Raw genomic sequence first — 16,172 nt, forward strand, 5'->3', positions numbered from 1 at the left:
AAAAAAAAATAAAGAGGTGGGTTTGCCTGGAGTCCCTGCGGCCGCCGCCGCCGGACGGCCCCCGCCCCTTTCCCCTCCGCTAGCAGCAGCGCTGGGGCCGCGGAGACACAGAGGAGTCAGCGGGTGGCCATGGCCTTGGAGTGACAGAACCTCCCGGGCCGCCGGGCGGGTGCGGACGGCAGGGTAAGCGGCAGTAGCAGCGGCAGCCTGATCCGGGTGGCAGCAGGGGGAGGCGGCAGCCAGGGCCGCTGGCTGGGGGCGGAGGTCAGGCGGGTAATGTGCGCCCCTCTCCCCCCCTCACAGGCCGGACGACCCCCGTGGGAGCCGGGGCCCAGAGACCTGCCCCGGCAGCAGTGACTGGAGCGGAGCCCGCAGGCCTGGGCCGGCTCGGCGCGCGAGCAGGAAGCGGGGTCCCTGGGCCCCTTTGTGTGAAGGGCGGGGGAGGGGTGCCGGGCAGCCCCTGTCTGCGGGCTCCTCGGACGCCCGCCTCGCCGCGGGGGCGCCTTGCCGCGGCCCCCACCCCTTCCCTCCTGGGGGCACGCTTATCTTCCCCACCCTCGCCGGGCTTTTCCCAGGCTCGTCCTCCTCCCCACGCCCCCTGCCCTGGCTTCAGTTCCTATAGGAAGGGCATTACCATCCCATCCCCACCCACCCCGACACTACGCTCTTTCCCCTCCCCCTCCTTTAACTTCCTCTTCTTCCCCGGTTGGGCCCTCTGCTTCTCTGCACTCTCCTCCCCAGTTCGCAGATTTCCGCCCACCTTCCGCCTCGGCTAGCCGCGCCTCAGCTAGCGGGGTGTTATTTTTCCCCCCCTGTGGTAGGACTTGGTGAAGGTGAGACTCATGAGGGAATACAAGGTTGTGGTGTTAGGGAGTGGAGGGGTTGGCAAATCTGCCCTTACTGTGCAGTTTGTCACTGGGACTTTCATTGAGAAATATGACCCCACCATTGAAGATTTCTACCGCAAAGAGATCGAAGTGGACTCTTCCCCCTCCGTGCTGGAAATTCTGGACACCGCAGGAACTGAGCAGTTTGCCTCCATGAGAGATCTCTACATCAAAAACGGTCAAGGTTTCATCCTGGTTTATAGTCTGGTTAATCAACAGTCTTTTCAGGTAACCAAACCAAGTCTTGTAATTTGTTAGAAGGGGGTGTGGTAATCCTACATCTACTTCTGTTTTGCTCGAACCGTGCTTAATGACTGTGTTTTGCTTTTGAAAGTTAGACATGGCGCATTTCTGAGGTTACTGACATGAAAAAGTATCGAGTTGTTTCTGTGGAGTACTAAAGTAACACGCATCAACAATTATTTTAAAGCTATTTTTAAGGCAAAGTAACGTGGAAAAGAAATAGGTCAGTCTGCGTATATTTAGCCTGCAATATAACCTTCTGAAGTTGCTTGCTCAATTCAACAAGTATTGATTAACGTACTCAACAAAACATTTAACAGATAATCTCGGGTACATAGAGCACTTTGGAAAAATTGTTTGGAGTCCATTATCTGTTGCACAGATAAGTCCTGTGTGTCTGCTTCCCGCTCGTTCCCTCTCTCTGTTCTCTCCTAAGTTTCTCAACTAGATTCATAAATCTTAGTGTTGTAAGATGAAGAACTCAAGACCTGCCTTCTAGGCATTTTACTTACTTGGGGCGTGTAGTATAAAGGGAAGTTGCTAATTGGAAAGACTAGTCCCTAGAATTCATAACCAAAAAACCCAAGAATGACTCTCCTTTTCTGCAGTCGATCCAAATTGTTTCTGGTAACATTGCCTATATTTATAGAAAATATGTGGCTCTGGAAACACTGAACAAGTGCAGATTTCTTACTTCGGCTGGGTGGCTAAACTGGATATGGTTCAATTTATTAGGAAAATCTACCCTGTCCTTCACTAGGAGACAGACTGAAGGTTTAACATTATTTTAAGAGATGCAATAAATGCTGCTATTTATTCCTTGAAAATAAAATAACCTCATATTGACCTCCATTGATTTAGGAAATGGATATATTTTTTTTCTGCATTTAAAGGTATGCACTTAACGTTGCTTACTTAAGAGACCTTAAGTGCTTTAGCCAATACAGTGTGCTAATTCCACTTTCTTTACTATTTTAAATTAAAATACTGTAGTGAACTTTTCCAGTAACCTGATAGAGTAACTACAAGAATTTTTTTTTTAAAGACAAGTTCTGGGTAAATGAACTAAAGCTATTGAGATCAAACTAAGGTTCACTTTATGTAGGCTTAAATTCCAAAGCAATAGTATCATGAAAGCATTTTCCCCCAGAAACTACCAAAGTACTAAAGGTGCTATTTGACAGGCATTTTCTTTCTAAAGGTTCCTCAGGAGGTTTGTTATTCCATCAGCTTACTCTCTGGAGGCTGAGTCTTTTGAAGGGTGTTTCATAAGATTTCCATTATATCCACTTCTGTTATAGACATAAATTGGGAGTGAAAAACTGTACCATTATTTCAACAGAGGCTTAAACTCTTTTGAGCGGGAATGCCTTAAGTTTGGATTCTCAGCCGAACTTGTATTTCCATAAAGACAATGGGAAAAAAAGCATAACTGAAGACTGAGTTGATACATGATCAAACCAAATTGTTGCAAATGTCAGTCCCTTGTTCTTCCTTTGACCTGCTTTTGAATATTCTGGGTTTACTATAACTATTCAAATTAAACATGTTTTATATTTAGGGCAAATCTTCTAAGTTGTGAAAAATCACAAAAATGTAATTTTAAAAATTAAGTCTATAATATTGTCTTAAATGGATACTTCTTTCCCTCCCAACATTGATGCTCCTGGGGAATTGCTAAGGCTCTTATCTTTTGTAATTAATTGTAACTACTTGGCAAAAGCAATACACATGGGAGGGGAGAGAATCACATAGTAAAACAACTCGTTACAGTAGTTTCCAGTGTATTTAAGTATTTTTAAGGTGTTTGATTTCACTAGAATAAAGGCATGCCATTCCATTTAAAATGAAACATTTAAGTGTATTAATCTGTTTTTAACTCGGGGATTCTAGGCATTACAAAGTGATCTTTATTCCCACCTAAAACACTTTCTCTCAAGTCCTTTTGCTGCATGGCTAGGAATGCATAGATGCTGCAATCCTGTGCTAGGATAGCAGGTGTCACAAGGAGTGATGACAAGCGGGCAGGTTTAGGGAGATGGCCAGACATCCTTATGTATGAAAGGATTAATCACTTGAGAACTTGCTTGCTAAATCGTATAGACTGGAAGTAGGAAGACGTGAATATATTAGTCTTAAGGTTAGTGTGCAACCTTTATCTTTTTGATACAAACCCAGCAGGTAGGGCCTGTGGAAATTATCTAGTTCCTGCTTCAGTGGACAAAATGATAATGTTTTCTCTGTTTGGATATGTGATTTTATTTTGAATTCAGCTTTATATGTTCACTGAGGGATGACTTTTTGCAATATTGTAATATTTCTGTTATGGGTATGCAAACAGCATAATTTTTTTCTTTCTCTTTGTGATTGTTTGAATAGGATATCAAGCCAATGAGAGATCAGATTGTCAGAGTGAAGAGATATGAAAAAGTCCCACTAATCCTAGTAGGAAATAAAGTGGATTTGGAACCAGAAAGAGAGGTTATGTCTTCAGAAGGCAGAGCTCTGGCTCAAGAATGGGGCTGTCCTTTCATGGAGACATCGGCAAAAAGTAAATCAATGGTGGATGAACTTTTTGCTGAGATCGTCAGGCAAATGAACTATTCATCCCTGCCCGAGAAGCAAGATCAGTGTTGTACAACTTGTGTTGTCCAGTAAAAAAGATAACCTCAATCATGGCCATACCGAGCAGGTCAGTTGTTGCTGGAACTGTATGAGCCAGGTAGTGTTTTGTTTTTGATCAAGTGTAACAAAAAGCTGGTTAATACTAATAACACATGGCACTACTTTACATTTCTTTCTTTAGTTTAAAAAATAACATTTTCCTTAACACAAAATAGCCAACTTTCAATGAAGAAAAAAAATTAATGCAGATAAGCAAAATAAAGGTAAGAAATAGCCTGTATTCCTGTCACTAAGACTTTTCCTTAAGTGAGTTACTGTTCTTCCTACTCTACTTTATTGATAACATTTCTTTGGGATAAGTTATAGCATAATACACTTTTTTCCTTTGTTTCTGATTTAACATCCAAAATGCATAGAGAGCATTCAAAATAATTTCAGAAGATGATTGATTTCGTGGTGTTTTCTACATTTTTATGTTTTTATATCCTGGGCAAGAGAATTGCTATAATTAAAATCATCAGATTATTAATCACACCAAGTGCTTGATTTAACAGGATGATTATTTAATCAAATTCATCTGTACCTAGCACTTGAAGGCCTTAAATGACCTCTGATAATGACAAATTATAGCACCACAATGTACCTTGATTTCATTATGAATATATGGTCCAAATGAGAATCTGGTAAAATCATTAGTGCTGTGTTAGAAGAAACAATTCCAAGCACAGAAAATGTTTTTATCCAGTTTAACAAATAATGGAATTATTAAGGCTAATAACATGCCTTCAAGCTTTTCATTGAGTTAAATAACTTAAAAGTTTTTAAAGTGAATTTTTAAAAAAATAGGGTTATAGAAAACTTACTAAACACTTAAAACAAGATTATTTTATTCATATCACGATCTTTTGGTCTAGATTGTAATTGAGCAAATAGTCTTACTCGACACTAACACTTAGATAATAAGATAAAATAACCAGTTTTGTGGATTACTGAGAAACCACAGCAAATGCCAGACTAGTCTGACAGTATCAGGAATGAAATTGATCTTCCTGAGCTAAGGCTGACCTCAAGTCTAGGAGGCAGTGTTGCAAATGGCAACAGGCATTTCAGATCACAGTGATGATTCCTAATCAAAGGTCTGGCTTTATATGTGCTCCCTGGAGGAAAGACTAACGGTCCCTGATTTATCTTTTCAGACAAGGTCTCTTGTCAGATGGTGTCATCTTGGAAAATGAAAGATGACAACAATGCTTTATTCAAAATGCTTTCATTCACCAGCCTTTAGCATGCTAGAATATGGTGAATACTTATTTATTTTCTTATGTCTATATCTGTTATTTTATCAAGTCACTGTTCAGACTGTAGTCCAGCTTACATATGGTCTATAGTGTTGCACTTGCAGTGTAGTCTTAAGGAAGGGACAGGCTTATAGAGTCCCATGTTCTTGATTCTGTCATCTGTAAAATTGTAAGCCAGCTTCTAGTTTAAGCAATTTTTATGTGATGATTACATCTTTAACATTATGCTCTATGCTTCTGACACTTTTAATTGGGCATATGATGTAAGTGTACACATTTTTAGTTTTATCATCATTATAATAATTAACTAACTTCCACAAAATGTTCACAATTTTCTTTACATCATTAATGTAGATAGCCATAGGAGGTAAACTGAATAAAGTTGATCTTATATATGTAGAGGGCCAGCTGTCTTAGCAAAGTTGGCAAATTCCTAATTTCTAAAATTTTTTTTTTTTTTTTTGAGTCCGAGTCTTACTCTGTCACCCAGACTGGAGTGCAGTGGCTGCTCCCGGCCACCACAGCCTTGACCTGCTGGGCTCCGGCAATCCTTCCGCTCAGGCTTCCAAGTAGCTGGAACTACAGGCGCACGCTACCACGCCCGGCTAATTTCTTTGGTGTATTGTAGAAACGAGGTCTCGCCAAGTTGCCTAGGTGGGTCTCGAACCTGTGGGCTCAGGCAGTCCACTCGCCTCAGTCTCCCAAAGCGTGGGATTACAGGCTGAGCCATCGAGCCCAGCTTCTAAAATTATTTTTAAACCTTTTTTATTCTGAATTATTTCTCACTTCATTTTGTAACTATGTGATCTGAATTATTTTTAATCTATTTGGTTATCTATAGGAATGAATACATAAATTTTTTATTTCAAGTCAACTATATTTACATTTTTTGTTGATTAATATGCTAAAAATTAGAAATTATTATAATTAACAATAATTACCCATTTTTATAGCAATGGGTCAAGACCTCTGTATAGTTTTTTTGCTTGGTTTTTGTTTTTTTAAGCAGAATACATAAATGAAAACGTGAGCCTTGAAATAAAATATCCAATCAGTTAAATTTCTAAAAATATTAAAGAGAACTCCCTGGTCAAGATCTTCTGGGGCAAAATGCTCTATATGCAATTTTTTTCTGACATAAAATAAGATTGAACTGATGTGCATGAGAATCTGATTTGAGTGTAGTGAAGTTTGTGATTGTCCTTGCTCACTATTTACCATTAGAAAAGTAGATGATGGATTTTGATGCCTGTAGTTTGAGTCATATAGTTCTGAAGTCTATCAGACTCAGATCTAGATTGAAGATCAAACATTGACAAGTAAAGGTGATTTGAAAAATGTTTGTCCTTAATATTTTGAAGAGTACCTTGTCTAAGTTAGAAATAATAGTACCTAAGTCAGAAAGACTGTGATTGTTGTTAACAGGTTGCTTGCTTTTAACCGAGTGAGAAAATTTATGAATGGTCTAAGAATTGCTTTTGGTAATTCCTTACATTTATTTCTTAACACCCTTCAATTTGGGTCACTGGTTTCTTGCCTAACACCTGTCTATCTGCGTGGCTCCCAGGATTGTTTCCTCACTTTTTACCCTCCCATTGGCAATAATTTTAGTGTAAGTTTGGAAGGATGGCCAGATACTTTATACACTGCCATCATCCTGATTTCCTTACTGACCAGAGGGGCCTACCATCAAGTGCTTTGAAGGACTTCTTTTACTGTGCAGCAGCAGTATAATGGAAACCCAGGTCAGTGTTACAGCCCTGTTCTGGTTTTATTCACTACATCATAGCTCTTCCATATTGGCGTAAAGAATTGGCAGTTTGCTGCTTTGCTATATTGTTACCGAGAAGGATCAATGTTTTGTTAATAATCTCAAAATACTATAAAAGAAGTAAATCATAGTGCTGTGGGAGCTCAGGGAAAGGAGCGATGACATTCAGTTAGAGCAGAGTTTTTCAACATTCTGGGATCTTTGTTGTTTGGTGCTGTACTGTGCATTGTCAGATGTTTAGCGGCATCCCTGGCTTTTACCCACAGAATCCAGTAGCATTTCCCTCACTCCCAAGGTTGTGACAAACAGGAATATCTCCAGAAATTTCCAAATGTCCCCTGGGGGGCAAAATTGACTATGGTTAAGAACCACTGATTTGGAAGAATTTGGGAGCAATATAGCATTTGAATCAGGCCTTGAGGAATGGGTAGAACTTAAGGGTATGGGGGGCAGCTAGAGCTGATTTTCAAACAGAAGGAATGCCAAGAAGGAGCATAATAATCTTATAAAATATTCTGTTCATTCCCTAAAAGGAAGTGGGGATGTACAGAAAAGTTATCTCTTAAATGTGACAGCTTGGCATACATCCTTTTGGCAAATATAATTTTTTAATGATGATTTTTCAAGGATTCCTATGTGTCAGTTCAGTATTGGTGAAAGTTATGAAAAAAAAAAAAACAGGATCAAAAGGTGTTCTTTACTGTGGTTTGAAGGTCTGCAAGATTTTATACCATTTTTCTCAGTGTATTATGAAACGGGTTTTCCCAACTAGAGTAAATGGTGCATAAGAGTACCAAACACCAGGAAGCAAACTGAAAGAACAAAGATCATTATTTATGTCGGCTTCAGTTCATTATATATGTCAGCCTGAAGAAAAAGGGAGATTCTTGATTCAAGACTAGTACATCATTTCACTTGGCAGCAGAATGCCTGGGATGTTAACAAAGGCCCCTGAAAAGCTGAACCATCTATGAATGTCATTTTAGTCTAGGTGGACTTACTATTTCTACATACAGAGGAATCGATTCGCATTTCCAGGGCTTTTAAAAAATTTTTATTTACTGATATTAAATGTGAATCCCTTAAATGTAGAATTAAAATTATTTCTTTTGTCCAGCTTTTAATTAGATATGATATACTGGGGTTTTAGCGAAAGTGAGGGGAAAAATCTCTAAATTAAATCACATTGTGTACTTAAATTTTCCTGCCCCAGTTGAATATTAGTCATATCAGTAAAACACCGGAATGGAATTTTGTTGCAGATTTTATAGTTTTGTTCGATATCCCCCCCACCTTACTTGCATATCAATCCCCCCCCACCTTACTTGCATATCACTTTGAGTTGAAAATGGCTTATTTAAAGTGCTTATCTGTCATCCAGTTCACATGGTAAGTCAAAATAGAACATAGGACTTGAATGGAGGAAGAAGCATGCTTTGGGTGCAGTATGTACCATAAAGCTCTGCAGCGAACCTGGAGTAAAAGGTAAATACAAGGCTACTTTGCCCTTTCTGCTATCCCTAATTCTCTCAGACCTTCACTGGCCCCTACAAGGTTCATGGTTTGAGAATTCAGAGTGGACAGGTGCCTAGTTAGACCTGCTCTGGTTGTGGAGGTGTCTGGTGATTAGAATGACTCTTTGTAGATCTGTTCCCTCTTTAATTGTTTCCTTTTAACCTCAGGATGAGGCTTTTATTGCAGAATGAAATGCATATGAGCCATTCAGTTTTACTCCATTACCTCTCAGGCTTAGAATGAACCATCAGTAGAATTAACAAAAATTGCATCATAGAGTTGGAGAATTGCCACCTAGGAAGTGTTCTAGCCATACTACAGGAAAGATTCTCCTCGTGGAATTACTTCTCAGTGGAATTCTATAATTCAGAAGATGTATTGCTAAGAAAAATTTAAGTCCTGCCAGCTGTTGGAAAAACTTATCCAATAAAAAAAGTACTCCCAAATTCTTTTGATTAGCCATAGTCTTGAAAATATCAGATTCAGAAAAAGCAATTTAGAGTTGAAGAGAGCAGGACCTTACCCAGTCTAACTCAAAGCTAGTAACTGGAATCAGGTCATTGGGCTGTTTATTATCACTGGACATGGCCATATTATTTGAGATCTCAGAATTGAGCTCATCATATTAATTTAAACTTTTAGAGATTTTAGGTCTAGGACATAAGAGAAATAGTCTCTTTCTTTCTGCCCTGGATTCATCATGAACATTTAGTGTGCTTGCTTTCCTTAACATGTAGTTCTGCCTCTAGTCAAGGATTCTATGCAGTAGGTTCAGCTTAGGCTCTCTCTGTTTCATGGTTGGAAACTTTTAATGACCCTAATGCTTCCAATCAGCTCCTAATAAGTTTCATAAGCATTATGCAGTTTAGGGTAGTGAATGGAAATGAAGGATCTTTAACAAAAACATAATCTCTATCAAAATTTCAGCGTGGTGTTTCGCTAATATAACTAATATTTAACTTAAACATAAAGGGAAATTCATTTTTAAAAAATGCCTTCAGTTAAATTCGCAGAATATCATATGCCTAAAGCTAGAAAAAATGAAAAGTGATTGATTGCCCATTTGTATTTGCTAGAAGCAGTGGGAATGCTAGTAAATACCATTGTATTTAGATATAGTAAGTCTAGTTAAGCTAAAGCATCCATAAACTGCTCAATCTTTTAGGGGCCTTTGTTAACATCCCAGGCATTCTGCTGCCATGTGAAATGGTGTGCTAGTTTTGAATCAAGAATCTCCCCTTTTCTTCAGGCTGACATAAATAATGATCATTGTTCTTTCAGTTCTGTGTTTGGTAGGTACTCTTGTGTACCAATTTACCCCAGTTTGGAGACCCTATTTATTTTATAATTTCTTGAGTGAAAGGTTTGGACTAAGGTTTGCTTTATGGTTTTTTAAACATACTCTCTCATAATATTGTATTAGACAAAAGTGAAAAATGAAACCAAACAAGCAAGAGTTTGAGTAGAAGCTTTGAGAGTTAAGATTTCTTGGGTGTCTTGCTGGAAACTTGAGAGTGAGGACAAGGATAACTTGTGTTCTTTCTTAAAAGCAGCAACTTATACCTTTGTAACATGTCTGAATGTGATATCCTGTGAGTTAAAAATTCCTAGTTTGACCAACTGCCTCTAAAGTTTCTGGAGGTTTTTTGTTTATTTGCTTGTTTTTAATTTTAATAAATGAAGGTGTTAGTGTATTGAAAATTTTGCTGTCACTGTGGAGCAAGAATATTTACACTTTGCATTTTGTGAAATTCTAATCTGAAAGAGACTGTTGTTTTTGCTTAATGCAAGCTTTTACTTTAGGATTTATTACTGCAGAGAATTATAATTCATTGCTCTCTTGAAAAGTAGCCAGCATTAATACTTTGTTTAAAGGCATGCCTAATGTTTATATTGTTGATTCTGACTTGAGATTTATCTATATCACTTTATTTCACTGAAGTATTGTCATCCCCTTTAATGTGAATGGACCAAATGTTAACCAGATTTTTAGAGGATGGGAGGTGATGAATATATCATCTTTCATTTAATATAGATTGTGGGTGGTAAGATGGTTTGTATTATTAATGCTTATTTTATCTAGAAATAAAAAACTACTTTCTCAATTTGGTTTTGGAGAATGCCTGAAATATATATATATATATTTAATTCGGAGTCTCTGTCGTCCAGGTTGGAGTGCAGTGGCATGCTGACAGCTACTGCAACCTTGATCTGCTGTGGTCAGGCGACCCTTCTGCCTCATCCTTCCAAGTATCTGGAACTACAGGCACATGCCACCATGCCTGGCTAATTTTTAAAAAATTTTTTGTAGAGACGAGATCTTACCAACTTGCCCAGGCTGGTCTCAAACCCCTGGGTTCAGAGAATGCCTGGACTATTAAGTCTTCACATATTACAAATTTTCGGTATTTAAGAAACATTATCATATTTGAAAATTCCAAGCTCTTTATAATTGTTTATTTTGAAAAATGCAGGTTAAAATTGATAGCAAACTTATTAATTCAAATTAATTGAGGAAAGTCTAGTCTGAATTACTGAAAAGCCTTTAAAATTAATTGCATATGTGATAAAACACTATCATGTCCAAATACATATAAAAATTCAAATTATGCTAAAAATATATATGAAGGTCCTTAGTCTAGATATAAAAAAATACAATCCTGGTCTTCAAGAAATTTATAACTTAGCTGAGAAAAGAAAACAAATTTACAACAATCCTGTGAGGAAAAGATTTTTATCCTTTTTTTAATGATGAGGAAACTAGACTTGCCCAAACTTAAATAACCAGTGTCCTAATTAACAATTAGTTGCAGTGCAGTCTTAATTTTAATTGGAAAAAAATTCTATAATTGTTTCTAAAGAGGCAAACTTGTGTTCTATTTTTTTAAATGTGTTTTTGGTGGCAGAATTTCAATAATATTGAGCAGAGTGCTGTTCTTTAAAAGTAATCATTTTTATGATGTAGCTACTAATAAAGCATTATCTCAGGCCCTTTGACTACTAATAGAAGCGTTGCTGTCAAGTGAAACTAAAATTATGCATTTATAAACATTAGTAGAACCCTTAGATGATCTTAAACTGGTTTCACTTGGCATTATTTCCTAGTTGTTCTACTTTTGTTTCTGGCTTTATGATAACATTTTAAAATCTCCTACATTAAAAAAAAAAAACACGTAATTCCACTCCCCTAGAAGGTATTTGATGATTCAGCACAGTTGAAGGACATTGTGTCTGTCTGAATGATAGATTTTTTTCCCCCAGTATTAACTGGAAGAGTGAAAATCTTTCAGCTGTAAGAGCAGAGACTGAGGAATCCCAATCACAAGAGAAGTTCCTATGGTTGGGAGGGTGTCCAAAAACTGACATACAAGAATGGGAAATGTGAACTGCTGCTGTCATCTAGTATCTAAACCCAAACCAGAGCACCTAGTAGTTGCTCAATTTCTAAACCCTGATTGAATCATATTTTCTTATTTAAAATTCCCAAGAAGCTAAATTTAGGAAAAGTCTAGTATACTGTCAATTACTCATAATTAATGTACATTTATTTCTAATACCATTTCCAGTTCAAATTCAAAGAGATCGGATTCATAGCAGAAGCAACATTTGCCACAACTTTTATACTGTAAGATAGTTTAAACCAGGAAAGATATTTTTAATATTTGTGTTGAAAAGTGTAATATTATTATAAAAATAAGTTAGAGTAGCTACACACATGCATGTGTGCATCCATACACATACAAAGAGTACATTATATCAAATGTATCATTACTGTGTTTCCAATTTTTAATGACTTTTCAAGACCACAGAAAATTACCTTTTTACTTAAACTGATAGGGAACACTGTGAAATTCCACCTTGAAATTGTTATTCGTGTTACCACTTTCATGTATATATAGATGTTTTGTCAGTATTCTTTTTTAAAAACTGTAATCTATATTTCTACATTTTAATGATATTTTTATCTTAATTGCAGATAAAACTCAGAGGAAATTTGCACAGATGCTGCTTTGGAGAACTTTACAACCTGGGTTGCAGAACTGAGCCTTGGTAAACCTGTCTCTATTACAGCATGTTGCCATACATCTAATTAAGTGCATAAGGTCCTTGGCCTTCAAGATCCATCGACCTTAAACGGGAATGCTTAGCACGTTTACCATATGTTTAAAATCTGTTCTTTATCAATCAGTCCTTTTATAGCTTTCTAAGTTCTTATTGATGGCTAATATGCAAGGGTTAATTTTTAATATTTTAATTGATTTCTTTAATCAGTTTCTCGACTTGTATTTATTAAATACTCAAACTCAGTATTACCTACTCAATGCCTTTTAAAAGAAAGTTATAATGGAGAAAAAATTGAGCCTTAAACAAATGGTTACTTCTGTATATTACCTCGTACCAGTGCTTCATCCTATTTGTAAACTGTTTCTCCTTTAAATGGTTGGTTAATACTTTGAGACTTTGTTTACGTGTGGCAGTGTTGTAAAAAGAAACTAAAGATCACATTTTACCTGTATGGATGGAATATCCCTTTTCTTCAAGTGAAGTTTGTAATATGTTTTTATAACTAACATTTTCTGAAGTTATTGATATTTGAAATTGACTGTAGAGCATTTAGTTGAAGAGTTAAAGCATTCAATTCCATTAAGTTTTCACATGTGTTAATCTCATTTACAGCATCGAATTGAGGCAGTAACATTTTCCTTTCTGTGAAGTTCTAAATTTAGTTATGACCTATTTAGCAATGCCTTTGAAAAGGGATATTGTATCCATGGTAAATTAATTGTATACCTAAACAGAGATAGCTCAGCTTTGCCTGTCAGGCTTGTAATTGACATCTAGTAGACGTCTGCACATGTAAAATTGAATTCAAATAAAATCATGTACACTTTCTAGTTCTTAATATTTGTCTTTCTGAATAATAGTTTAAAGCAATATTTGTTAAAGTTTTCTTGCACTATCACAATTGCTTTTTAGTTATTTCTCAAGAAGCATGTTCGTAGTAGAGACAAAATCTGTGTAACAGGAGGGGAAATAGCACCACATCTCTGGGCTATTTTTTATTTTTGCAAATGTGCTTTCTAATAGCCATTGCCTTCCATGTTGTTTACCTAATCAGCACATTTTGTCTGAATACTTGAACATTTTAACAGTAACACAGGTATAGAAACAGAAAGGAAACTTATAAAGAATAATCTTTTGGTTCAGTTTTGACATCGTGACGAGCGCTTTTTCTAGCAATGATTTTTAAATTGTTTAAGTTTGACAGTATTTTGTTGTTGGGTTTGTATTTGGTTTTAGTTGTGTGCTTTTAATTTGCAGAAGTTAATAACTGCAGCTCACCTACTGCACCAAAGTTCTCGATTTTAGGAGCCCAGCTTTAGTCATTTGAACATGCTTCTAAGCTTCTAAATAAAACAAAACAAACCAAAACTATACTTTTGATCTATAATAATAGCTCAATAACTTTGTCAAGGAAAGCTCTAATATATGCAGTGATGGTTTATGGAAGGGTGTGGCGATTTTAAATTTATATTGTGTGTGATGTTCAAATAAAGTGATATCTACATTCATGTGATTTATTGGTCAGCATGACCATTAATTATTGAGTAGAAATTGATTAAACTTTGATTTCCTTTTTTTAAATCGTGTTGCATTTGATTCCTGATCAAATTCCCTCATAGTGAACTCTTGTTCTTAAATTTTAAATTTTATGGCGAGATTGTAAGGGTGGAGGCAATTGAAACATTGTTCCTTATTTATAAACTTCTAGAAATGAATACTTAATTTAAGTTTGCACTTTAATACTAAATGTAAAACCAAACACTTATTTCAACTTAGATTAAGTGATTGTGGTTCATCTTTAATAGCTTTGTAAAATTCTAAGGGAATCAAATAATTCATGATGATTTAAATTTTCTAGAGATGATTGATTTTTTTATACAGTGTTTCATTCCTATGGATAGTGTTGCTCCTCTTCTTTCTCTTCCTCTTCTCCTTCTTTCTTTCTCTCTCCTTCCTCTCTCTCTCCTTCTCTCTCTTCCTCTTCCTTCCTCTCACCTTCCCCCCACAAAATTACAGTGTTCATTGTCACTGACCTCAGCAGTAAATTTAACTTGAATTCACTTAGGATCACAGGAATCAGGGGAAAAGTGATTTTAAAGGTGGTTTCTCCAGCACATTTTAAGAAAAGGGACCAAAAGTTATTTTAGCTTCCTCAATAGATTGCATGTTGCTTATTAGGATAATAAATTAATATTAATGCAATATATGTCTTGTCTTTGCTATGGCATCTGTTCAGGAGTTGTTCAAATCACTGCAGTAGGGCTCTGCAAATAAAATAATGTAACCTATTATCATGGATCTAATGTACTGTAACTTTATCAGTAAAAGGTAAAATCTTGAATAACAAGTACAAACATTGAACAATTACCTATAAAGATTTGTAAAAGTAAAATTTTTCCAATAGATTTCATTCTTGTCATTTTGTAAGATGATCCTGCAGTCCACCTGTTTGTAACTTTTTTAATAAAATAGACATCTGTATTACTGAGGTTGGTTTCCTTAATTATTTGGTATATTGCTTCATGTTCCAGATTTGGGAACATAAATCTTTCTCTTAACTGAAAGTCATTGCATTTTATCAAAATGATAATGTGTATTGCAGTACATGTTTAAACAGAAGTTAAATGTTTGTTCACTTGTTTCCTTAGTCACCACTCTGGCGTATTTGGGGAAAAACTGAGATATGTCTTAAAATGCAATATGTAATCAGTTTGAATAATGTACAAGTAAGTCAGAAATTATAGATAACGGATCAAAATAATGGATATAATTTGATCCATATGCAGAAAGCAACCTAGCTATAACTTTGTTTTCCATGTATAAAAGATTTCAGACAATATTAAGCAATATTATTAAACTTTATAATGCTAAATTAAGAAAATCCAACACAATTAAGTTATCACTTTGTTTTATCACATTAAGTATTTTGTCAATCATTTTAATTCACTACCTGACAATATTTTTAAGTTATTGAACCAAATAGATTTTTAACTTCAATTTTTTTTAACACATAGTCAATCTTTTCTTTGAAGTTTGGCAGTTCTGCCTATCCAAATGTATGTGGATTGCATTTTTAAAAATTGTAAATGAATTGGGTAGGTTTATACACCTGTGCCATAACATATAGAAAATAATATTACTGTTTATTACCATCAATCAGTTGGTCTCCAGACACCCCATGTACGCTTTTCTTGCAGTGCAAAAACCCTTTTCTAAAATAAAGGCACTCATGATTTCAGGGCCTTCTTCCTTTCTTTCCATTAATAGAGTGGTATCCCTTCATCCAGTGGGGTCTACACTTTTAACCAAGTGAATAACTGAGCGAGAAGATGAGAAATTAGAGGGTAAGATTACCTTTATCTCTTTCCCATTGTCTTCTTCAAGTCATTCTTATCCTGGGAGAAGATTCATATAGTATTCATACACCTCCAGGTTATGGCATCTTGGCATCTTGGGGTCAAGATCTAAGGCTTCACATTCAGATTTAAAGCAGTGGTTCACACCTGTAATCCCAGCAATTCGGAGGCAGAGGTAGGAAGATCACTTGAGTCCAGGAGTTTGAGACCAGCCTGGGCAACAAGCGAGACCTTGTCTTTACAAAAAAAATAAAAATTAATTAATTAATTGGATGTGGTGGCATGCACCTGTAGTCCCAGTTACTCAAAAGGTTGCGGCAGAAGGATTGCCTGAGCCCAGAAGGTCGAGGCTGCAGTAAGCCATGATCATGCTACTGCACTCCAGCCTGGGTGACAGAGTGAGCCTCTAACT

General features: G+C 36.5%; 1 protein-coding gene across 2 annotated transcripts in view; it reads left to right on the forward strand.

The window, feature by feature from the left end:
• Positions 1 to 14,892, forward strand: part of RAP2C (RAP2C, member of RAS oncogene family) — a 16,337-nt gene extending 1,445 nt beyond the window's left edge. Inside the window, exons 3-6 of one of the 2 annotated variants that reach the window (XR_002482501.1) lie at positions 87 to 183; positions 304 to 1,115; positions 3,510 to 3,822; positions 12,316 to 14,892. Coding sequence is in view for 1 of the 2 variants with exons in the window: in XM_008067450.2 (XP_008065641.1) it covers positions 843 to 1,115; positions 3,510 to 3,788 (552 nt within the window). In the remaining variant the exon portion in view is untranslated. The remainder of the gene's footprint in view (positions 1 to 86; positions 184 to 303; positions 1,116 to 3,509; positions 3,823 to 12,315) is intronic. The other variant, XM_008067450.2, reaches the window with a different exon arrangement.
• The last annotated feature ends 1,280 nt before the right edge of the window (positions 14,893 to 16,172 follow it).

The sequence above is a fragment of the Carlito syrichta genome, unplaced genomic scaffold, assembly GCF_000164805.1.
Source record: "Carlito syrichta isolate Samal-C Ts95f unplaced genomic scaffold, Tarsius_syrichta-2.0.1 Scaffold309624, whole genome shotgun sequence".
Taxonomy (NCBI): domain Eukaryota; kingdom Metazoa; phylum Chordata; class Mammalia; order Primates; family Tarsiidae; genus Carlito; species Carlito syrichta.